The 24,382-nt window shown below is 41.2% G+C and overlaps 3 protein-coding genes across 7 annotated transcripts in view; 1 reads left to right on the top strand and 2 right to left on the bottom strand.

Annotated features, from left to right (window-relative positions):
• Positions 1-886: 886 nt before the first annotated feature.
• On the top strand, positions 887-5,751 carry klf4 (Kruppel like factor 4). 3 transcript variants are annotated; one of them, XR_012956204.1, is made up of 5 exons: positions 887-1,878; positions 2,495-3,377; positions 4,027-4,197; positions 4,650-5,078; positions 5,185-5,751. XR_012956204.1 is itself a non-coding variant. In XM_076100573.1 (5 exons), the coding sequence occupies exons 1-5, from the start codon at positions 1,617-1,619 to the stop codon at positions 4,823-4,825; spliced, it is 1,347 nt and encodes a 448-aa protein (XP_075956688.1). In that variant the 5' UTR covers positions 887-1,616; the 3' UTR covers positions 4,826-5,751. The 3 variants fall into 3 exon arrangements, 2 of the variants coding, with proteins under 2 accessions (XP_075956688.1, XP_075956574.1); XM_076100573.1 differs by having other exon boundaries at positions 887-1,621; positions 1,767-1,878; positions 4,650-5,751; XM_076100459.1 differs by having other exon boundaries at positions 4,650-5,751.
• Positions 5,752-7,175: 1,424 nt separating this feature from the next.
• On the bottom strand, positions 7,176-11,821 carry rad23b (RAD23 homolog B, nucleotide excision repair protein). 2 transcript variants are annotated; one of them, XM_076087204.1, is made up of 10 exons: positions 11,620-11,821; positions 10,946-11,027; positions 9,762-9,841; positions 9,417-9,589; positions 9,251-9,306; positions 8,957-9,084; positions 8,445-8,577; positions 8,199-8,326; positions 7,886-8,074; positions 7,176-7,674 (listed from the first exon to the last, which is right to left on the bottom strand). In XM_076087204.1, the coding sequence occupies exons 1-10, from the start codon at positions 11,683-11,685 to the stop codon at positions 7,561-7,563; spliced, it is 1,149 nt and encodes a 382-aa protein (XP_075943319.1). In that variant the 5' UTR covers positions 11,686-11,821; the 3' UTR covers positions 7,176-7,560. The 2 variants fall into 2 exon arrangements, with proteins under 2 accessions (XP_075943319.1, XP_075943309.1); XM_076087194.1 differs by lacking the exon at positions 11,620-11,821 and adding an exon at positions 11,493-11,578.
• Positions 11,822-15,256: 3,435 nt separating this feature from the next.
• Positions 15,257-24,382, bottom strand: part of znf462 (zinc finger protein 462) — a 45,524-nt gene continuing 36,398 nt past the window's right edge. For both annotated transcript variants that reach the window (XM_076087164.1, XM_076087174.1), the window contains exons 8-13: positions 23,861-24,101; positions 23,517-23,656; positions 22,999-23,222; positions 20,582-20,909; positions 19,730-19,871; positions 15,257-19,319 (exon numbers count right to left, since the gene is read on the bottom strand). In XM_076087164.1, coding sequence (XP_075943279.1) covers positions 19,100-19,319; positions 19,730-19,871; positions 20,582-20,909; positions 22,999-23,222; positions 23,517-23,656; positions 23,861-24,101 — 1,295 coding nt within the window. In that variant the 3' untranslated portion in view covers positions 15,257-19,099. The remainder of the gene's footprint in view (positions 19,320-19,729; positions 19,872-20,581; positions 20,910-22,998; positions 23,223-23,516; positions 23,657-23,860; positions 24,102-24,382) is intronic.

The raw sequence follows: 24,382 nt of genomic DNA, 5'->3' as shown, positions 1-24,382 counted from the left end.
TGAAGACGACACACGTATTACTGTTTGATATATTAAGAGTATCGACACTTATTCTAACCAAACAATTTATAATGAGCTGCCCAACAGGATACGCTTTCTATTTACAAAGTTCCATTGTTGTCTTTATTTTTTTCCCAGCAGTTTTTGTTTGCCAACCAAAGAAACGTGCATTCATGCAATTTAAACAGTGAATGAAGAGACCAACCAACGGTGACGGTAATTGTGTCCTGTTAAAATGTCGAAATTAAGTTTGTTGACATGCCTGACGGACAAGATCCTGATGCAGCAGGATCAGTGGCAAGCGCTTTGTTTGCTCTTGCACTGAACTCGTGAGTCAATGTGTCCAATTATGTTGGAGAGAGAGAGATTTGTGTTAGCTCGCTGAGCTCTGAGCAAACACTGCCTGAACCCAATTCAAACTGAACACTGAACACTTCTCAGCATTTCCATTTTCCCAGGTAAGGTAAGTTTTATACGATACTACTATACTGTAGTGTTGCATTAAGTCTTTTTCATAGGACTTTTTTTTTGTTATTGAGCAAGAGCTGCAAGGGTGGCCAATAAATATTGTTTAGGGCTTGATTAGGTTTGCTTTCTATAACATTTTTGCCTCAAACACCTGTGTCAAGAAACAAAACTAAAATGTAAACACACAGCAGCCAAGGTATGGATTATGATGCAGATTAGACCCACAGTTTGTCTACATCTATAGATGTATAATGTAGAAATATAGGCTTCTTGTGCTGCCTGCTAAATTCATCTTATCCCTAATTGTAAAAGTAAAAAAATATTGTAAGAATATAATTATAGAAATGTATTAAAAGATTAGTATCATGCTTTATAAGTGCATGCATGCCTTGGGTTGACTCCTACTGCAATCCAGTAATGTAATGTAAATACAACACTTTGTATAATTGCCTGTAAACTGTGGGGAAATAATTGCATTCACCTATTATCACTTGCAGACAAACAAGTGGAGCAAAGAAATGACCAGCAAAGTGTTATATTAGTATTCATTTTATTTTTTTAAGGAGCTAACTAGCCAGGTGCTTTTCATCCAGGTGATGGCCACGCCTGCACGTGAGGTGACCCTCTGTAGCGTCTCAAAGATGCGCTTCTCACCCACGTTTCTCAGGGATAACAGCAGCAATGATAGGTACCGTTGCTATGAATACAAACAAACCTCTCTCTCCCTCTTTCTCTCTCTCTCTCTTTCGCTTCCCCGCTCGCACCAGCCTCCCCCCACGTGCTCCCTCCCTCGCACCAAATGTTTTTCCGAGGTTGTTGCTGCGCAACGAGGGCGTGTCCAGCAGTTCCGAGTGCCTTAAGGATACCTCTCGCGGTTTTCTCAGTTCAGGCTGCCGGTACTCGCATGGCAACAGGCGAGAGGGGTTCCCCCGTACGTCGCCGCTCTGTCTTGCCGAAATAAAATAAAATAAAAAAATAAAAATTCAAACCTTCTGGCTGCTTCCACCCGGCGCGCCCAACAAGCGGCAGCATGTACCGGGATGTAGTATAGCGCGCGACGCGGAGCAGAAACTTTCAATCCGGGGACATTGAACCCAGCGCAGTAACGCACCCGAAGAGCGGCCGAAAGGAACTCCAGATTCTCATTGATGAGGTGTGGATCTTTTGACGAACTTTCCCACAGCAACATTTTGACTGATGCACACATCTGCTCTGTGGACTATAACAGACCGCAGTCGCTGTCCCCGGGATCACCACACGCAGGGATTTACCACCTTTTTTTTCTGTTTTAATTTCAGGCAACCTGCAAATGACGTCGAGATGGCTTTAGGTGGCACGCTTCTGCCGTCCATATCCACGTTCGCCAGCGGACCCTCTGTCAAGAGTAAATCCATTGGAAATGCCAATTTAGTGAGTAGCCCGTGGTGTCTTATTAACCGTTTTTGCATAATGCCAAATAGCCATATGGGCATCAGAAAATATGTAACCTGTGTAGTTGTTTTGTGTTATTATGGGCACAGTCGGGGCTTGACACTGTGTGCTCTTGCTGGGGCGTGCACCAGTTTACATTGACTACTCCAGCCAGTTTTTAGCGAGAATGGAGAGTGCGAAAGCGCACATGGGACACACCTCACCAGAAAACACCCCGAAGCGCACTATGATTATTAGTATTTTTATTCAGAAGGGGTTGTTCAAAAGTGTTTCTTACCCGGCCCACCACTAGTGGTTTCCAGTGCAATTTCTTTGCCAGTGAGAATAATCTGTATTCTAGGAAGTGCTTTGTGTCAAGGACACTTGCCGCACCAGACTGAGCTGTCAAAATAGTCACTCTCCATTACAGAGGCAACTCCTTTCCTCCTTCAAGCATTGACTTATATTTGTATCCGATGTCATTATGTATTCAAAGCAAGCACTCGTGTTTAGTTTAAGGACGGTGTGGCAAGTGTGATTTTTCTAAACAGTAACGTGACACAGACAAGCAGCCCATATGAGGACAGTCATTAATGCCTCTGTAACTTTCCTTTAGAGATGGAAGGAGGAGTTGTCCCTTCTTAAGAAATCCAGTGTGCCAACCGGAAGTAGGGGCACTGATCCAGACCAGCCCTCTGCCACCAGCACAACAAGCCCCAGCATGTTCAAGAAAGAGACAGAGCCGGACCTGGACTTGGACTACGACTTCATTCTTTCTAACTCAATTCTGCAGCAGCAGCAGCAGCAGCAGCAACAGCAGCAGCAACAGGAGGCGGAGGCCATGGCATGCAGCTCTGCCCAGACCTTGTCTCCTTCCCCCAGCTCCTTCTCCTCATCTTTCCCTCCCCCCTCCCCTCAGGGAACTGCCAATGAGCTCCTCTATACCATTCCAGATATCAGTGACGTCTCGCCCTCTGGAGGCTTTGTGGCAGAGCTCATGAGAGCGGAGTTGGACCCGGCATACCTCCACCCCACCAGCCTCCAAGGCAAGTTTGTAGTAAAGACAACGATGGACATGGGCGAGTACAGCCAAGGCGTGAACGTAAGCAAGATCTGCGTTACTGCCGTGTCGGAGCCGACTCCGTCACGTTCCTCGCCGGCCTTTATATGCCCCAGGATAAAGCAGGAGAACCTCGGTACCTGCAACATCTCGCAGCCCATAGACCTACACCTGGCTGGGGTGAACTCCCAGGGCAGAGGGAGCCAGCAACAGCGCCCATGCCAGCTAGAGCTACATGGCTTCCCTGGCGGAGGGAGATCCTTGACAGGCGGCAGATTATCCTCATCCTCCTCCCTCTCCCCAGACCATCCTCTGAGCCGGGAGCACCAGGTTCTGGGACACCCCCACTCTCAGATCCCTCTAACTCCCCAGGGTTACCACCATGGCTCCCCACAGGGCTACAGCTCCTACCCTCAGACACCCTCCCTGCAGTACCAAGGTTAGAGCACATCTCTTTTTCTCACAATTCCGCCCTACTTTATATTATTTCTTGAAGTTAAATGTGGGGGAAAAAAGAAGCTTAACATGGAACAGAGGAGACAACAGGAATATCAAGTCTGAAGAGTATATTTAAATGCGCTCATACGACCTTAAGGGATTTAATTACACCCCAAAACCAGCCGATCAAAAGGAGTGAAACCTACATCCAATGGCCTTGGGCAAAAAAACCTTCTTTTCATCATAAAGTTCTTTAAACCAACTGAAAAAAGATACAAGACATTACCAGATGTTTAACTAAAGTTATGTTGTTGTTTTCATCCATTAGTAGTCATTATCCATTGTTGTGAACTTTTGCGTTAACTTTTTACACGATAATACTTTTAAGTTATTTGAAAAGTTTTTATGAAGAAGCCTGATGTTTTCTTAAAGTTGATGACAGAAAAAAGTATTAAATTCTGCAACTCCTGCTGTGTCGATGCATCGGAAGTGACTAAGTTGCTCTCTTTACAATATGATCTGCTATGCAAACCAAGTTATGGGACCTGTGACCTTAATGCACTGTTATGTCTGATACATGTGTACACTGAAAATGTTCTCCCTACATGTGGCAACATGAAGATGACCATAATCCTTTGACCCCCCCACAGATCCCCATATGATCTCAAGTGGGGACTGCTTGCCGGAGGAACCAAAGCCTAAACGTGGTCGGCGCTCCTGGCCGAGGAAGAGAGTCGCCTCGCACACGTGTGACTATGCTGGCTGTGGGAAAACGTACACAAAGAGTTCCCACCTCAAAGCACATCACCGCACGCACACAGGTATGTTACTGTGTTTCAGATGTTCTTTACAGTCGTTTAGTCAGCCATTTATATGGTGCCACGTGCAGGTATCTTTCGATACTCTCACGAAGAAGCATATATTGTCTTTTTATTTAATGTTTAACAGTTTAGCACTTTCTTTTTATTACTGTTTTTATTGTTAAGAGCTAATTACAGGTCCTATCCAAAACAAGCAAGTCACAGTGAATTACAGTCCTGATGGGGGTTAGATGAGTGGGGGATGGTGAAGGGGACTTGCTAGACAGGTGCGGTGACACAGGTTTAGACTGATCCCTGTTCAAATACAAACCCCAGGCAGATTAGCTTGGTGTTCATGCACTAGCTGTTGGACAGGACGGACCTCTTTTCTCCGCAAGGTGGGGAAGGTTGGGCCAGTTTAACCTCGGGGCCGGCGCTAACTGCTCCATGTATGTATTGTGTTTCCATCAAAGGGGAGAAGCCTTACCACTGCGACTGGGACGGCTGCGGTTGGAAGTTTGCCCGCTCGGACGAGCTCACACGCCACTACAGGAAGCACACAGGCCACCGGCCATTTCAGTGTGTGAAATGTGACCGGGCCTTCTCAAGGTCAGACCACCTTGCTCTCCACATGAAGAGACACTTATGAGACTTTGTGATGGATGAAGGATCTAGAAAAAGAAAGAAAAACAACAGATGTTAGCAAGAACCCGGAACAAACTTGTGACCTACACTTTTTTTAAAACCATAATTTGCCTTCAAGCCGTTGTCAAGCAACAAGACAAGCTGTGGTGTTCGCGGCAACAACAGCATTACTCCCTCAAGAGCCTCGAATTTCTCTCAAGACTGATCCCGTCTTCGCACATTGAGCAGGCGACTTGAAAAAGACCTCAGTCAGGGTGGTAAGCTTTTTATGAAAGGGACCAAACTGGAATTTGTCTTATTTAACTGACAAAACTTGGAGGACCAGGTGCCAACAACTTTTAACTGGAAATGTGTTTCTGTCAGGGAAACCAGGAGCAACAGACAAACATCTCCAGAGGCCTTAGACCAGCAACATGCCAATATAGGCTCTGTTATCAACGACACTGTTTAGAATACTGTATTAATAAATACATCTATATTTATATACACATTTCACCTGCAATGCCATTAGTTTCAGGTACAATGTTAATTTATACAGAACGGTGCTCAGTGACTCTGAAGGTTTTTTTTTATCAAAGAAAAGGTACCAAAGATTAAGGACAATATACAAAAGGGTGAAGAATATGAAAAAGTGCCATATGGTTGTTTGTGCGTTTCTTGGAAACCCCTCTTCCACAATCTGACTTAAATCAGGTGAACACTTCACTTTATACACGGTGATGGCAATCTTCAATGCACTGCAGTCGCAAAGTGCAATAATTTATATGAGACATTCATATTTTTGTATTGAATGAGTAACTCTGAACAAATATTTTTTTGTTTATCGCCAAAATATGTAATATAATCATGAATTTTGTACATTTGTAAATAAAAATGCTTTGTTATTGTTTTGTATTTTACACTATAATAAAATGAAATGTATTTGAAAGAAGAAAACTATAATGGCCTTTATACTATATCCATATCTACATCATTATCTCATTGAAAACATCACAGATTTCCCCGCTAGTGTAATGGAGAAGCACATTTAAATGTTGCCGTTAAAAGCATTTTTTATTTATTTTAAAAAGCACTCCTACAATGTCCTGTTTCCATGGGGTTCTCTTTCAACCTGTCAGTGGGAAGAATGGGGAGGACAACCCAGTTACTGGCTGACATTCAAAGGTGACACCAGAAGCTGAAGCTCTCGGGTGCACGATATGAATAAAAGCGATAAAGATCCTACAGTGAGATAGTGTCTTCATATGTCTCTGCTACATGTATCCAGCTACATGCATTTTTTCACAAAACAAAAGTTACAAACATGAAATCGGGAGTGACTTACACATCATTGAAAGGAACCCCGTATAAAGGTGATGCTAGCGCTGTAATAATTGCATATGTTTTAATGTATGTTAAAAGAAAAGGGATTTTGTTCCACAAAATTCTTTACTGTAACTATAGTGATGTTACAAAACAGAGGACATGTTTGCCGTTTATATATTATACGGTTAATCATTTTGTAGGAAAAGGATGGCACTTATAATTGATAAGTAATGTCAGTGCTTGATCTACAAGTTATTTATTCATTTAAAAAAAACATTTGTGTCCATATAATTCTACTGTACAGTATGGCAACACAACACTCCACAAAACATGTTTACATTCATAAATAGTACAAACAAGCGACTAAAACAATATGTATTTCAACTGTTATTTCAAAAGTTGCCTTGTAAAATATGTGCAACTATTGCATTACTTGAACTGCCTGTTAAACAGTTTATATGTTGCTACATTAACGTCCTACCCAGTAAACGGCATGTCTCTGATATTCACTTATTTTGTGGTAGACAGGTCACACACATCTTGTGTAGACAGTGTTTCACTTTTGTAAATATGTTGGCCTATGTTGCCCCCTATAGGTCAATTCCACTCGGGGCTCTTGTCATTCAGCTTCTATTCCTAAATCGAGCATTATGGGGCTTTTCAGTAACAAGCCTGAGGTAGAGGACACTGATAAAGTTCACATGAAAATGAATTATTCTCTGTAGTCTTTAGTAGTAACCTGACACTTTATAAAGTAAATTACATGTGTGTATTAGACTACATGCAAGGCAAACTTGCCAATAAGTTAGAACCAGGATCAAATCATAATGTAATACCTGTAAACATTACCCCCAAAAGTTATTTGTGACCTTCAAAGTCAACATGGCAGAATAGGCAGTTTATTTATATTTATGTAAAAATGTCAAGTAATTGCAACTAAACCTTACCACGTGTTAAAATGCCTTCAAATATGATGCATTGCAGTTGAGACTTCTTTACCCAGCACCATGCAGATGAGGGATGTTGATGGAAAAAGAACCAGTGCCATACACGTTGTGCACAACTTTATTTCTTTCAAATCTCTATTACTTGTCAACTTAAAAAAAAACAGAATAAGAGTGCATGAATACTGTCGGATATATCCTGAACAAACCTCACTGATAATGTGACGTACTGCAAACCATACTAACTAAAGTATTCAAGTAAATCAATAGCACACAGGTGATTTCTGATGCAAAGTTCTAGTACTTTAATTGTTCCTCCATTTCGAACTGATCACAAACAGCTGATAATGATCCAGTGTTATTAAGAAAGGTAAATGTCAAAGTGGTGAATAAATCATTTTTGTGTGTGTTTTTGGAAATGTAAAAGGCTTGTTGTACACATATTTAGCAATCAAAAAGTAGAGGAAGAAAAAAAAGTCGAGATGAAAATTTAATCATCGTCAAAGTTCTGTTGTAAAAGGAAGTTGGCGGCCAAGTTCTCGTTCTTCTCACATGCGAAGTAGGCTTGTATAACGAGTCCCTCCGGAAATCCTAAAGCTTTTAGCTGCAATTAGAGAGAAAACAGTTGCAAATTAGCCAAACAATACTTTAATAAGCAAATAATATTTTCTGCTTCATGTTCAACAGTCTCAACACCGTGAAAGATAAAAATCGTCGTCAGAGTTGTGTATCGTATTCCAGCACATCTGGTAAAGCAGTACTGAACTTCCCGCTGAGAGGAAAGCGGTTGGTGACAGTGTGGCGCTCCCCCTCACCCTCTCAATGGCCTCTTTCTCCTGTGGCGTGACCTGGATGTAGCTCATGTGACTCCCGCCGGGTGTGTCCCCCGCTATCCCTCCGGCTCCCCCTGCTCCCCCACCTCCACTTCCTCCGCCTGCCGGCACTGCCTCTGGATTGGGTTCATTCAGCATCTGGATGAACTGCTCCTGGTGGCTGCTAATCTCCTACAGTGGTAAATGAACATTTTAGTCAAACTGAGATAATATCTTTTCAAACCTACATAGAACTACAAGTGAATGCCTAAACTATTAACTCATTCAATCAGAACTGTATCGAGGGCCCCCCCACCTGCAGCAGCTCCGGGTTCTCCCTGCCGATCTCCTGCAGCAGGGCAGGAAGCAGGGCGGCATTCTGCTGGATCAGCTGTCGCATCACGTGGAACTGCGGCTGATTTCTTAGGAAACTGAGGGGGTTGCCTGAAAGGATAAAACGATAGTCAGAAAGTTTAAGGACCAAAAAAGAAATGATGATACCAGTATCAAATGTTTGCTCATTGAGGCTGCTGAAATAGGCCGACTTCTACGGGCCGCTTACCTCCCGCAGCACTCGGGGAAGAGCCAGTGTTGGCGGGAAGGCTGATGCCACCTATGGGTGCAGCTTGAACACTCACTGGAGGCACCACCGCCTCTGGGCCCGTTGCACGGCCCGGATCTCTGCCTGGAATACCCTGAAAGAAAAGTAACAGATATAATAAACATGGTGTATGGGTCCCACAATTTGATTGAGACTCAGGATTACTTGTAGTTCACTTCAGTTTAAAGTTTGTGGGTTACATAATGCCATGCACACATTTTTGGATTAGGCAACTCAGAAGTTTTTGAGAAGTGGTTATGGGTGGAAGATTTGTATAACCATGTCATGCATGTCACTGGCGGGTAAACTAAAACCAACATAACACTTTCCAAAGGCAATGTAAATTTACAAGATCCTGAGCAGGGATACTAAGCTCTATGATTGCCCCCAAAACACAGAGGTAAAATCTATTACGTTCCAATCCAGCAATTTGCTCTACAACACATTTGGCCTCAGACTTAAGACTTTCTTACCGTGAGCAGATACTCCACGGCTCTGTCGGGGTTGTTGAAGCTCGCTCTCAGAGCTGCTACCACCTGCTCCCTCTCGTAGCCCATGAGCATCATCTCGGTCACCATGGCGTCGTATGATGGGCCCGTCACTACAGGAACACACACACCGAGACAGATCAGTGGTGGGACTAAAGAGCTTTACAGTCTGTCAACAGCATCTTGTGGATATCCACAAGCAATAAGGTGGACGAAAGTTCCTGTATCAGATTCATAATTACATTTCTGTCGGATCTACAGATTCAGAGGCAGCCTTACCTAGATTTGAAACCGCCTCATCGATCAGGTTCGTGTTCGTTGAAGCCTCCGAGCTTCTGTAAGAGAAAACAGACCTTGGGTGAGGCGTGATGTGCACGTCGCTTCTCAACAGAAGACTCGGTGAAACCAGACAGAAAGTTAAAGACAAACATCTACCCATCTTTACCTGACAGGGGTGGAAGCTGGCTCAGCAGGGGAAGACTGCGTCTCCTCTGGTTTGTCGTCTGTGGAGGCTCGCTCGGATGTGTTGTCAGAGCTGGACGATGAGGCCGGAGGGGCTGCAGTGCTGGGAGCTGAAGTGGCAGGTGAAGGCTGCGGGGCGGCCGAGGCTGCTTTAGCCTGCGAGGGAATTTTTAAAAACGTGTTACTTTTCTGATGTCACTTGATAGCGACAACGGGTCATTGTACATAAGCAGTTGGCGGTGGAGAGAGGTCACAAAACCGACTCATATTTATAACATTCATGGGCATGCTGTACTATATTTATCGAAACAATTTCTAATTCACAAACCTTTGTCACCATGACCACCACAAAGTTCTTCTCATTGATTTTGTATTCTTTGAGAGCCGTGTCATCGCTGAGGACTTTACCTGTGACGAAACAGAAAAATTAGTCACCTGGCGTGAACTCTTGAACAACACGCAGAGACAGAACAATAGATGGTATCGCATTTCATCGCTGAATAGAAGGTTGTTGAGCGGTTTATCGCCCGCTTTTATCACCACGTCTGGTTCTTTGTTATGTGTGAGAAGCCACTTTAAGTAGATCACACACAGCCCCACTGTATAAAATGCTACACAGAACCAGCAACATGTATTCAGCGTCCCTCGGCATTTGTCATGTTTGAGTGCTTTACGAAAAAAAGGACAGGGGCATAATTTAGTCTGACAAAAATCCTAATTAGTACCCGGGTTCCCCCAAGATTGACCTCCTCTTGTTTTCAAAGTCAGACGACTGCAATGAAAGTAAGCTTGTCATGAAACACTGAAACCAAGCTGCAGCCTTTGTAGTTATCTGGATAACTTTTTAATTTGTCTGACGTGTTCTTTGGCAGTTTGTACAATATTACTGAGGGCCTAAAATAACGGACACAATTAATCAAATTAAACCTCAATGCAAAAGTGTGGACATGTGCATAACAATGCAGCAGCTATGATACAAACGGATGCTTACTTGTAATTACATAAGTTCTCAAGTTGACAAAATATGGTTGAGAGGGAAGCAAAAAAAGTTGGGCAACTTCTGCCATTTAGAGGCTAAATCCTTTGTTTACATCATTTTGTAGAACGTGCAGAACAAACAGCGTTTTAACATTTAATGCTGGATTATGAAGAGAATCTTTCAAATATGGTTTAAGAGTCACTCTCCCATCTCCATGTATAGTGTACACTTTTATATTATATGTGAGAGTAAACTATTTAAGGAAAACTCAATGTAGGCCCACTAGCTTCAAGAACACTTTGAATTAAAGCTACTAGCTTTCATGATAAGTTTAGGCTTCCACTGACACTGACAGTGAAAACGTTGGATAAACCAGGTGCTTCCTGATCTGAATGAGTCTTGTGTGGTTTGCCAGGAGACCTTCCCATCACTGTGAGCTTCACTAATTAATTGCTGAACAGTGTGATGACTTGCAGCACACAATAAATAAACACAATATCACGAAATGTGAGGATTTAAAAACGGCAACATACCAGCATATATCAGTTTCAGTCCAGCAACTGAAAAATTGTCCTTTCCTTTCTCCTCTTCAATCTTCTCCTTTAATGTCTTCACCTGTGGAACAAAATGACACATTTGTGATCCATGTGTAATACTTTAATATAAAATTAGTCAGGTTTCAACGCCACCATTTTCACTCAGCCCAAACTATAGCACGAGTTAGAAAATAAAGTTCAAAGTGTGCTTCATAAAACTGGAGTTGAACAGACATACTGCTGGTGAGCTACCAGAGAAACTGTTTTAAATACATAATTCATATTACAGACTGAAAGCATAACGTCTTATTTCTAAAAACTAAGTTAACGAAACTAGAAAACTAACGTTAATTACGTTAATTACAGTGCACCCCCCCGACCCCCTCCCTTAATCTGTCCATAAGTGGGCTACGGCTAAATGCTGACAATACAAACTACTTTTTCTGACCAGTAACGTCAGTCAATAAATAACGCTAATCTGTCTCAAGCCCAGTGTCAAACACAAGACATATTAACCGGAACACTTGGTCCTTCTAAAATGTACCCGTTGTGTTAACGCTGACCCATCTATCGATCGATTTGAAATGGTCGAAAACAAAAGTCCTCCGTTCCAGGACATACCCAACTCCCACTCCACCCCCTCTTCACAAATGCATGGTTTCAACTCTCACCGTCTCCTCTTCGTCGATGTCGATTTTGAACGTCTGCTGTTGTAAGGTTTTCAAAGTTATCTGCATTTTGTCGTCGGGGTTTGTCGTTTTATTATACCCGGGAGTAGTTTAAACGTTGTAGATCCAAAGCAAGAATCTGGTCTGTTTTTGTTGGCTCATTACAAACTGTCAGCCGCCATGACTTTTCGCTTTTCTTCTTCTATGTAGGATATCTAAGCTACAGCGCTCCTACTGGACGGTTCTGAAACTGCAGCTGAAATCACCAATTTTACAGGTGTGCTTTATTTCGTATTAGTAGTTTAGTTAGTAGTAATCTTAATATATCCTTTATTCAAATAAGTCGCTATACCTCAATTTAAGACAACTCCGTGGCAAGGAAATGTCCTGCATTCAACATTGTACTTATGTCAAATTATTATCAGCAAAATGTACTTAAAGTATCAAAAGTAAAAGTAGGCTTCTCTCAGAGCGTTTTACTATTATAATGTTATTTTTATTGGATTAGTAATAGTGATTTATTAACATATAAGCAACACTTTATATACTGTTGGATAGTTAAATATTAATATAGGGCATAAGTGTTTAAATATATACACTCTGCAGTATAGTTTCTCCAGTGCACTTCCACTTAAAAAAAAGAATAAAGATAAATACCTGCAACACTACAAATACGTAAGTATTAATATTATTATTATTCATAAACAATATTATGAGTTTACTTCTTAAAAAATATTTTATTGTAAGTTATTTTCACGAAACAGTGCATGGCAAGAGAGGGTAAATTATAAAAACAGTAGAAAAGCATACAGTAATAGAGAACAATGTTATTTTACCCTACTTGTAGTATAAGAAGCAGACAAGCAACAACTCAATCCCTCAAGCAAATGCATTGCTAACTGGCTAACTGTCAGAAGAATCCTTGACAAATTTCACATTTTACGTTAACTTTAAATTAAATTAACGCATGATGAAAAAATCTTTTGCATTTTGCCTTTTGATGTATACGTGCTTTTTCATCATGTTCCTCTCAGAACTGACATTGGTGGAATAAACATGCTTCCCTTACTGAACTTGAGTTAGTATTTCAGGCTGTTATCACAATCCCAGGTCATTCAAGCAAGGAGACATTTCTTTCAATATCATCCATCCAGCACTCAGTATTCAAAGGCTTGATTGACTTCTGCCTCACATGCTGCACAGCAGAGAGGACTGATAATATGCTGGAGCTCAATGGGGTCTCTTCCCGTGGCCACTTTTCTCCTTTTTCTCATATCACTCCACCTCACTTTCTATCACTGTATGTGTGAATCTGTCAATCTCTCACTCCTGTCAACTGTCCCTCCCCGTTCTTCTAGCTCTCTTACACTTCTTCTATCCTGACTTTCTTTTCTATCACTCCACTCGCCCCCTCCCCCTTCTCTCTTGTCATCCAGTTATTACGACAGGAGCTGTGCCCTTGCCTGCCTTGGCTCAAGCGTACGCTCATCATGCATTCCTTACGTTGCTCCACTCAGCAGCAGCAGCAGCAGCAGCAGCAGCAGCAGCGTCCTCCTTTCCCCTCTCCCCACTGTGGCTGTGCCTCTTGCTCCTGTCTCCAGGGGTCGTCAGTCTGCCATCGGGCCCCCTCTGAAGTGGTTGAGCCACAGAGATTACACTCTAATCCCTGGTGACTTGGAGATATTTTTAAGAGATGATGTTAGACATGTGAAATAAAGACTCGGTCCCTTCGAAAACAGGCGGGAGAGGAAATTCACAGGACGTGTGAAATTGAGAATTTCAAAAGAAAGATACAGATAGACTCTTCCAAGTGCTGTTTTCTTTAGAGAGATACAGGGAGATGTTGAGGTAATGAAAAGACCAATCGGTGAAATATAAAGTGGAAGCATAGCCTGCTGATCTCAATGACTCGTGGTATTTAGGGCACGAGAGCTGCAGCATTTCATCCATGTGTCAGCCACACAAATAAGTACACAACACACACACACAACTGGTATTTGCAGCGCGTGCGGTTTTGGTCAGCAGAGCTCTAGCTGGGTGTGGAGTAGAGCAAAGACACACAGAGAGAGAGAGAGAGAGAGAGACAGCCAGAAGGGTGGAAGGGTGTAACACAGAGTGAAGGCCACTGAGATGCCTTCTCAGCCCGAAGCTATTTCCTGTCGACGAGCTGCTGAGAGTATTATTGGATGTTTCAAGGGCTCTGTTGAAATGTTACAGAGGAAATCATATGTCACTGAAAATATGAATTATGTTGCACAAAAGCTAGATAACCAAGACATTTGGCACATGCTTAACTTTGGTCAATCATGTAGTTGCTCACACATTTAAATTACTCCACCTCCAGAGTTTTTCCACTGAGTATCCCCAACAACACAAAGGCTCAAGTGTTGTTGGTGTCCATCCGACTTTCCTTTACCGTATTAAAAAAGATTGATATGAACAAACATAGGACACATAAGACAGAGGAAGCAGGCATTATTACATAAAACAAGTCAAAGAGTCTATGAGGCTGTATACTTTAGCAGAGTGATTCTTTGAGCTGAATGCTGACGTCAACATGGTAATATGCTCAGTGTCACCAATAACATGTTGTTTACAGGTGTGTTAGCATGCTAACATTTGCCAATTAGCTGAAAACACAAAGTGTAGCTCAAGCCGTCATCAGGTATTTGGTTATACATCAAAGTCTATTTGACCTGACGATGGCCCTAGATAAAAAAATCAGGGGATCACCAAAGTTATTACAATTCATCCTCACGGGAACATGATCCAATAGTTTTTAAGACATTTTGCTTAAAATTGCAATTGTGACCGTCATGGTGGCACTACAGGAAAGGTCATGCGATCACCAAAGTCATTAGTATTCATCCTCTGGGCACCATGAATGCCTAACAAACTTCATGGCAATCCAACCAATAGTCGTTCAGATATTTCCGTCTGTACCGAGGTCGTAGACCGACCCAGTGCCCTCCCCAGAGCCCGCATGGCTGAAAATCTATTTTTGCATTGACCTGCTCATGACTTTCTCTGTCAGGTGAATGTAGTACTACAATGTTTTCCTCTGAAGTAGAAGTACACAGTACAGTTGAGTTGCACGTTTTTAAAGTGTCGAGTGTGAAGTTGTTTGTATGCGAGCAGCAACACAACAGGCCAAGCATTCGGCCCGTTCTCAACAGGCATGTTTTGCAAGGTCACGTCACTGGTTTGATTAAACTTGGTAATGTTAGTTTCTTCAGAAAAATAAGGCATTAAGGATGATTTGATTATAAAAACGTCACTTCGCCCTTGACAGTGAAGCACTTCACTTACTTAATTCTTAATTTGCTATTCAGGAAGCTTGCTTATCAGTGAGTTTTAACAGTTTGACATCTGCGCTGATATGCATAATTCACTGATGTAGAGGGCAGCGGAAGTTATATATCACACACGAGGAAGTGTTATTATGCATGATATCAAGTGAATCAAGTTTGCAAAAAAATGTAAAAGAGTTATTTTACAAAGTAAAAGTGCAGCAGGTTCCCACAATTCTATGTTTAACCCATAACATCTGAGTGCTACTGTTAAGCAGGGAAAAGTCACACTTCAGAGCCCTGATTTAATCTATATTATGAGTCTGTGCAAAGAAGAGAGCAACAAAATGAACCGTTATCTGATAACTTTATTATCAAGTTAAAAAAAGACAATGAATTACAATATTTACAGAATATCCAGAGATAAATGGAATAAAATTGTAAACAATCATTCTAGGCAACATCACAACCCACCATCAGGTAATCAGATTTAAATGGGAAGAAAGGCAAGAAGGAGAGAGTCTAGTGTCAAACTATGGAGAAAACAGTCTGAAAAGAGAAGTTCATCGGAAACAAACTAAACATATATACAAGTATCCAGTGTGTTGTCAGCAGGGGCTAAACTTTGGGTAAACTGGGAATATTACAGTCTAGAGACTGCACACAGTGTGGGATCCATCGTCATTTTCTATTAAAATGATCACAGAACAACAAACAATTTTGGGTTGACAGCTTCATTACCCAGATTGTCCCAATTTATCATCTGGTTTACACTGGGCTTTCAAGCTGGGCAACAAGCTGCCTGAACAAAGCTTATTTCTACAACAACAGGTTTCATACAGTTTTACTTTCAAAAAAGCTACACGCTGGTCCTGAAAAACGGAAAAAAAGGGCTTTGAGGTTCAGCACCAACTCAACAGTTTTTTTTTTTTTTTTTTAAAGGTATTACAAGGACTGAGGAGCATAGTGGGGCTGCTACATTCCCACCTCTTGATGTCTGGGTAGACTACATGTAAGGGCAGGACTATTTGGAGCAAGTGAGCTGATGTCCTTACTGGTCATGGATAGAAGATACTGGAGTGTCAGATGTTGGACTGGACATGAGTCAGCTAGATCTCAGAGGGATCAATAGGTCGACTGGCCAATCCCAGAAAAGGACCAAGCAGTTTAGGTAAACGCCCCTAACAGAACAATTTTTTTTCTTGTCTTTTAAAAAAGCCCAGGCCATTAGATAATCGAGAACTGCATACTTTTCCTTCATGTGTTTAAATATTGTACAACCACACTGCTCTTCCTATCTGCTCATTCCCATTACAGTACAGAAAAGGAGATATTTTTCATTGTAACCAGACATTGTACAACAGCGTAATAATGTTGGATTGGGGATTCAAAAAGCCCCTAAGGGTTAGCTATCGCCTTTAGATTTCTTTTTTTTTCTTCTTTAAAAAAAAAAAATGAAAACACCTAAAGGAAAAAGGGTTAAAGTATCCTTTCTGAAACACCACGGTTCAAACACTTAACAAGTAGTTTTGTTTTCTATACATGGCTGCAAACGTGGTTCGCCTGGGTTACAAACCCAAATTTCCCATTTCCATCACTGGTTCAATGCTCAGGATAGACACAGCAGCAAACACAGCAGTCTTGGTAAATATTTTGGTACCAAGAACACAATTACATTAATCGTGCCCTTTTTAAAATGTTATATTAAAGTTATCAGCCATATCATTTCAGATTGTTTCATGTTGCTTATTGGTCTTATTGGAATTGGGCTTACATTTGACTTAATTGCTATTTATTATCTTATAAGGCTTTAGGGTATTCAAGCAGCAACGTTCAACAAATACAATCTCTGCCTTTTGTCAGTATCAACAATAACATGACAACTTTATCTAAAAAGAAGCACACATATCCAGGCTGTGACAGTTGTGCCAATACAGAATTTAAAGGAGTTTAAGTTGGGGGATTTTACACCTTTTTAAAAAGTCAAAATAGAGTACCAGTGGCAAATAAACTCGATTTATGTGGAAACCAACGATTTTAAGGTTTTCTGTGCTGGTTACACTTGTCTTTTCAGTGCATATCATTACTACAAAACTGGACCACAGACTGTAGAAAAGCATATCTGTGGTGTCTGTGGCATTAGCCATACGTTTCTGAAGGGATGTCTTAAAGCCAGGATTTGAGTCTTATGCTTAATGCCAGCCTGTCAGTCATTTGTAGCCTAAAAATCTGAATTTGGGTGATATGGAAGGGGGCCTGGATGGAGTTGAGGTAATCACCAGGGCTGACTGTGAAAGACAGAGACATCTGTCAATCAAGCAAACATGGCTCCAAACATAGCCGGTTTAGCATGGAATTTCATTTGTGGTGCTCACAACATTGAAAAACAACACACACTAAGCACACTTTTCCATGAACAGCTTCCCCTTTCACTCTGGATAATATAGTACAACACTCAGATCACACTATCAACAGTTTTCATAGGGACTTTTTGTTTGGTAGAAAGTAGTTCCAACAAAATCTACTCAATTGTTCTTAAATGCTGTGAGTAAAACAAATTCAATTCCACCTATTTCCCTTGAATCAGAAAAAAAATCTCAGAGACGGATATCTCAAGACTTTGTTTAAAAAAAGCAAAGCTATCTGCATAGCTAATTACCACCTGGGGTTGATGAGAATATATATATATTTGTTTTGTAATCAGGTCAAACCAACACTTCAGGCCTCAACATTGTCTTTGCTGCTGTTTTTGCACTACCTGGTTCCATGCTACAACACATTTCATTGTACTGATACTCTGTGAAATTACAATAAAATAAAATCGAATTTATTCTAATCTGATTTTATTTTAACAATGACTGTCAGAATTGCCACTGACGCACAAATTAATAGAAGTGAAATTAGCTGTTGGGGCCATAAAGTCTTGTGGAAAAGAACTCACAGAGAGATTGGGGGTGATTGCCTCGGTACTTCAAACGACCTCACTTCTTTTTAAAAAATCAATTAAAGCCATTAAGTGGCCATTAGAGGAACTGGATTCGTAAGGCACTTCAACACTCAGCCGTGGTGGTCAGCCTCGTCGAAACTTTGCATTTAATTGTCATTTTGATGCCCATACAGACCTGGATCCTGGCACATCACATTTTAAATTTTTTCACTGAAAAGACAAGTGTGATCTCTGTCTATTGATAATGACGACACATATTACGCCACTGTTATAACAACCTGTAGTTATGTTCCAGGCTAACTCTTGCGATGCTCAGTTTAACGGATACCTATATCATGGGGATGCAGTCATGACACATTAAACATATCTCTGCTGTTCTATTGATCTTCTGAATGCACAGGTTGATGTTGTTTAACCTGGACTACAAACAACATATCGTACAGGGGAAGGGAGATTTTAACTAATCCCATTATTCCATCACGTGAAATTACTGGACAATGAAACGGTACAGTCAAAATGCGAAGGGTGCCACAGGCTGAAGGCTTATACGTAGTATAATATTAAGGGACCTAAAATATAGCAATTTGCTACAAACATTGGGGAAAATTGTCAGTATTTCTACGAATGAAGAAAACAGGATTTGTGTTTTTTTTTTTTTTTACTAAAATAGATAAGGTGCGATTCTTTCTCGAGGAATACTTCTACACACTTAACACAAGGCTAAGATGAAAAAAGTCTCAAATTTCGACAAGAAACAAGAAACGGTAGCTCTACAGTGGGCCACGGTTTTAAATGCTTTCATATCGCGTTTGTTCCATTTGGGTACATTTACAGCGCCCCTGTTTTGGGGCAGCGTAAAAGGTGCTTCAAATTAAAAAATTCAAAATTTAGTTAATCATTTTGGACATCATTCTCTATAAATAGCTCAGTTTCATCAAGGTGGGATCTGTCACTGTAGATTTGACCAGAATGTCAGCAATAAAGAGTTCTGTTCACTATTGGTTACCAATATATTAAGATCTGTCCTAGGGGACTGCCCATTTAACGAGCTCAGCCGTTTTATGCAGCACAATCTAATACTTAAATATGTAACACCTAAAATCTAGTAATGCGCCAACTCATAAGAAGTCACTTTTTTTTTCAGTTTCAATCTTTTTGTTTCCTTTTTTTTTACGATTCAACTCAGTGCTGATCCTACCCATGGTGATCAGTCTCTAGCACATTATCCCAACAGGCCACAATCACTTCAACCAAACTGTTGATCCTTTTTGGTGTCGAGCATTGTTTTGCCTTCCACATACTGGCTCGGACTTCCCAGCGAGAGATCAGCGGGGTTCCCTTCCTCGTTGCCGTTGCTGGTCAGGTCCAATCCCGTGTCCATCAAGACAGAGGAGCCAGTGGAAGATGAAGCTGAGGCCTCTAATGCGGAGGTGGTGCTGGTGTCCATGTTATTGTTATTAACCACCCTAATGATGAGGGAGAGATCAAAAATAAGCGCCTTTTACATGTGAAAAAATACGATTTTTAAATATGCAGATATATACCAATAAGACAAGACCACAGCCATGCCATGCATATATGGCATTGATTTAACATTTTCATTGGTGGTAGCACAGGTGCGCCTCTGACAGGTCTGTGTGTGTATCGTTATACAAAATACATACAAAAAAAAATGATATATGCCATTAATTCCAACCATCCAGAAGACCAGTGCGCCATCAACAATTCAAAATGTTATTATTTTACTTTGTTACCATCGTCTGTAGTGGTTATTCACATAAAACACACAATCTAAATGATTAGAAAATACAATATTGTGTTTTTATTTGAATAATTGAAGATTGAGATTGAGAAATAGTTTAAAAAAAATACTAACATGCCGTGCCGAAGGACGTGCCGCTCCCACTCGAGGCTGTCGGTGAAGCAGCGGCCACAGAACTCACAGGGAAGCCGCTTCTCTGCGCTGCTGGGCGCAGAGCTGCTGCTGCTGCAGCTGCTGCTGGGAGATGCAAGGACCTCTGGGAAATAGAGTTCAAACGATTGGTCAGTCTCAGAATAGGAGCACAAGTGTTCATATTTGCTTCAATATTTGAAACCAGTTGAAATATTAGTTGCTGTAGTTTGTTTATTATCAGGTGATCAGTATTTCATACGTAGATATACATCACAAAGTGACAGCTCCTCTGTAGAACAGGGATGATCAGCATATCTTTTAGTGTGAAATCTACTTTTCCTTCAGTCAACCGATACCAGATTTGACTAAGGCTGTGGCTATTTTGGAAGAAGACTGCTCATGAGAAAAAGGCGAGCTAAAACACATTTATAAAAGCAGTGTATAGTCTGGGACTTCCAGTATTCTGGCAGTGTGATTGCTTTCTTACTTATTGGCCCATTCACTTGGCTTAAAATGAGACACAGGAGATTTTTCACCCAGATCACAATATTATGTATAATTACTGAGAACACGACAGAAAACGGCTTTTCAGCAGATACTCATTCATAGTGTAATCCCAGGAGGTTTTGTAAAGAAATGTGCTGCAGCGGTTAAATAGTCGTTCTGGTCTGTGCTGGCTGGGTGTGAGGTATATATTTGCTCTTTCAGCAAACATTAGTGGTTGTATTTGACAGTCAGAATTATATTGTCCCTTGAATATGGACCTTGTTAGAGTAAAGATGAATATGAGTAGATATCATTTAACTTAACAAAGTTTATTTCATCTGCATTTACCTTGTAGGCCGGGCTTCTCCTCCTCCAGCCCCCTGACTTCCTCTTCATCTTCTTCTTCCTCCTCCTCCTCTTCCTCTTTGAAGTGGTCCTCTATCTCTTCATCATCTATCTCTCTCTGTTCCTCCACTATGTTCTGCATAATCTCCATTCTTTCGTCGTCGTCGTCGTCGTCGTCGTCGTCGTCCTCCTGTGCAGCTATTTTTCCATCTCCAACCATCTCCATTATTTCTCTTTCTTCTTCTTCCTCCTCTGCGCTGCTCCCTTGTTCTTTTACCATCTCCAGCTGGTCCAGGTTGACGCGGCCCATCAGCTCGAAGTTCCGGATGACCTGATCAGAAACAGGAGGTCTAATCAGTTTGGTGAGGAGTGCTCTGACAAGTATTTATCTCAAAGAACTCCCTTTTTTTACGAGTTCTTTTTTCTTCAACAAGTGAAAGGGCGGACACAATAAATTACATTTATGTGTGTTTAGGTCTTCATTTTTCCTTTTTTTTAACAAAGTGAATTTCAACTAAAAAGTGAATACATTAAAACTTAACTTCGCTCAGACCAGACGTGTATTTGTTTACTGTGCAATGCAGCATAAGAGCAAAACAATTAACAAAGAAGATGAAATATTTTGGTGACAAAACCATCTCATTTCATTGCATAAAGCATCCTGTTGCAAATGATGTCACTCTTTCTGAGCAATTCCCTCCTCCCACACTCCCTGAGGACTGCAGCATCCTTCCCAGCAGAGGCAATGTCTGCTCTTTCACTCCTCTTACCATGAATAGGCTCTCTGTCTCACCCAGAAGGAGCCCTGCTCTCTTATTGTTCCTTTTAAACTGCATTTCATCAATTGACAATAAAGTTCTTCCCGGATTGAAGGAAATATTTACATAACCTTGAAAAAAAAAAAAAAAAAAAAGATTCTGCGTTAGCCTTCACTGCTTTCTGGACTGTTTTTGACCTTCAGCAACACATGAAAGAACCAAAAACTCCTGCACACTGCCAATCACTTGGACTGACTTTGTTTATGATTTTCTGGTCCACATACCTTCATTACAATTATAATAAATTCATATAGACAACAGCATTGGTTCCATATATGTAAACCTAACCAGGGAAGGAGGGTGCCAGCAGTATTGTTTACGTACCGGTGCTGTTTGTCTATTTTAATTTTATATGATGAAGGTCTGAGGATGGTAAATAAAGTGAGCACAAGTGATTGACAGTGCGGGTGATCCGTTCATTTTTGGGTTCTAATCCAACGTATCTGTCTGATGTGCAGTAACTTTGTAGTAACTGTGACCTTGATCTAGAGTACATAACATCTCAAGTAGCACCAATTATTTTTCAAAGGATGAACTGAATGAGAAAGGTATAATAGTAATAATAATATGCACGTAAAAAGATACTGCGGTTCTTCTCTTCTCAGTCCCTAGTGTAAACTAAACTAAAGCAAATTTCTTGATTTTGCAACCTCTTGACATGTGTTCTCTTTATTGTCTTTAAATGTACCATGTTAATTAGGCTATCCATCCATTAGTCCTATTTCAGATAACACAAGGGATGGACCTTATCCCAGCATGCTTTGGGTGAAATTAAGGATTTATTCATGTTAAGAAGTGAAAAACGATAGACGTGTGCCCTTTTAGTTTAACGTACTCTAAACTTGTAAAATACCATCTGCCTTCTCACATCATCTCATAAATTACCCCCATTAGGACGGACTGAGAGACAAAACCTTTTCCCTTCTGGATGTGGTAAGAATATTCTTATGTTAATATTCACTTTTAAGAATTCTAAAGCTTTGACACACTTTCACACTCCTGATTGACTTTACGGCCCACTGCTATTGGAATCTTATAATAACTTCTCTTATAATAAAGTTTTATTATACATGTTCAAGAAATGACATCACAATGAATGAAAGCTGCGATGGAATCATTGACAATGTTTTTTCTTGCCTAAATTCAAAGTGGGCTGATATGGATTTTAGTTTGAAACTGCTGCAGGGATTAGCTTACTGTATTTACATTAGTGGTTGAACAGGTTCATGCTACCTGCTGCACGCCATCACTTCAAAATGTGAAAACAAGTCATTTAGTCTCTTTTTGCATGATATCCTAACACTGTGGGAATATAGACAGTTGATTGGCACAGGCCTTACACCTTCCCATAAAACCAGCAAAGGCCATATTGAATGAATTGCACAGCTTGTGTTGAGTGTATCAGCTGTAAATATACCATGTTACAGCCATTAAGCAGACTGATTATAAAAACATGTTCTTATGAGTAAACCACATTCGATAAGACTCTCTGGAGATAAGCCAGAAAGTCTCTAAATATATTGTAGAATTCAGTTAGGTAAGGTATATGAATTTAAATGTAGCTACTCAAAGCATGTGTATCGTATATGGACACCCACTGACCTTGTGCTCAAGGCGTAGATGCTCCTCTAGCTGGCTCCGTTGACTGCTGTCGTAATAACAGAGCTGGCACTGGTAGGGTTTGATCTCGGCGTGCTTCTGCAGGTGCAGCTGCAGGTTCTGGTCACTGGAGCACGTGAAGGTGCATTTGTGGCAACGGAACACGAGGCCCTGCAGGTGGCGCGACAGCTTGGAGCGACTGACCTCCAGTGGAGCCACACGCTCCTCTGGTGGAGGAAGAGTGAAAGAGCAAACTGCTTTAATTATTCAGTAAACAAATAGCTCCACAATGTTTCTGCTGGTTGCCTGGGAACCTTGCGGTGGAGACAAGATCCCAACAACTTACTGCACTCGGCCAAAAGAATACTAGCAATACCATTTCCTGTCTTTAAACTCAATCTCTTCATCTAACTCTCAGCAAGAAAGCAAAATACTGCAGCTAATGAGTCCCCAAAATGTTGAACTACTCCTTTAAAAGTAAAGTTTTCCATGTCCCCAGTTCCACTTTGCATGATGTGTACCTCGGTGCAGGACAATGTGGTCAATCATATTGCTCTTGTGTTTGGTGTGGTAGAGGCAGAGAGGGCAGCGCAGGTCTTTAGGGAGGTTGTCAGGTGCATTGTTGTTGTGACCGGCCTCCACATGCATGGTGAAGGTATTCCTGAGATGGATTCAGAGACAGAGAGAAGGATCATTTAACTATTGAGGGAAATGTATCCATATGTTACCGTTATTTTACATTAATAAACGTACATAGTTAATACATTTTGCATAAAGTCTGCAGCATCTAAACTCACATAAACAGCCTATAGTATACAACATATCAGTCATGTTCCTATCTTTCTCTGCTGAAGTCTTTACTTACTTGTAGCAGGTGAAAAAGGAACAGTCTTTGCACTTGAAGAGCTTCTTGCCACCGTGTCGGTCCCTGTAGTGCCGACGCAGGCTCTGCATGTATCCAGAGCTGAACTCACAAAACTCACAAGTCAGGACGCTGTCTGGCCGATTGTCAGCCACTGTTGAGCCAGAAGACATCTGACTGCGGGATGCCAGCTGGTAATGACTAAGCTGCTGACGAACATCAGCTGGCTCCAGGTACGATGGATCTTAAGAGAGGGACAGAGAAATGAGAGAAACTTGTTGTCTGGAACAAACAATTTGGAATCAAGTGAAAATGGAACAGCTTCTAAAATACAATGCATTGCTTTAGATTAAACCAGTGGTTTCCAACCGTTTTTGGCTTGTGGCCTCTAATAAACAAACAGCATCTACTTGGGGCTCCTTGCCATGTTCTAAGATGTTTATAAATTGTTAGCAGTTCCACCAAAGAGACATTTCCCTCTAAACGTATCACATGGTTTCATTTAAATGGCTGTTCGAGGCCCAC

The sequence above is a fragment of the Anarhichas minor genome, unplaced genomic scaffold (genome assembly GCF_050575085.1).
Source record: "Anarhichas minor isolate MPS153535 unplaced genomic scaffold, ASM5057508v1 ptg000002l, whole genome shotgun sequence".
Classification (NCBI taxonomy): domain Eukaryota; kingdom Metazoa; phylum Chordata; class Actinopteri; order Perciformes; family Anarhichadidae; genus Anarhichas; species Anarhichas minor.
This window is presented reverse-complemented; position numbering and strand designations above follow the sequence as displayed.

Bases quoted from the DNA above. Each gene is read 5' to 3' on its own strand.
- klf4 (XM_076100459.1), top strand. From the start codon at position 1,666: ATGCACACATCTGCTCTGTGGACTATAACAGACCGCAGTCGCTGTCCC. The intron at 1,879-2,494 runs GTGAGTAGCCCG...ACTTTCCTTTAG, and splicing joins CCATTGGAAATGCCAATTTA to AGATGGAAGGAGGAGTTGTC. The intron at 3,378-4,026 runs GTTAGAGCACAT...ACCCCCCCACAG, and splicing joins ACCCTCCCTGCAGTACCAAG to ATCCCCATATGATCTCAAGT.
- rad23b (XM_076087194.1), bottom strand. From the start codon at position 11,567: ATGTCCTGGAACGGAGGACTTTTGTTTTCGACCATTTCAAATCGATCG. The intron at 11,028-11,492 runs GTACATTTTAGA...TTTGTTCCACAG, and splicing joins GGTCAGCGTTAACACAACGG to GTGAAGACATTAAAGGAGAA. The intron at 8,075-8,198 runs GTGGGGGGGCCC...TTACCACTGTAG, and splicing joins AGAACCCGGAGCTGCTGCAG to GAGATTAGCAGCCACCAGGA.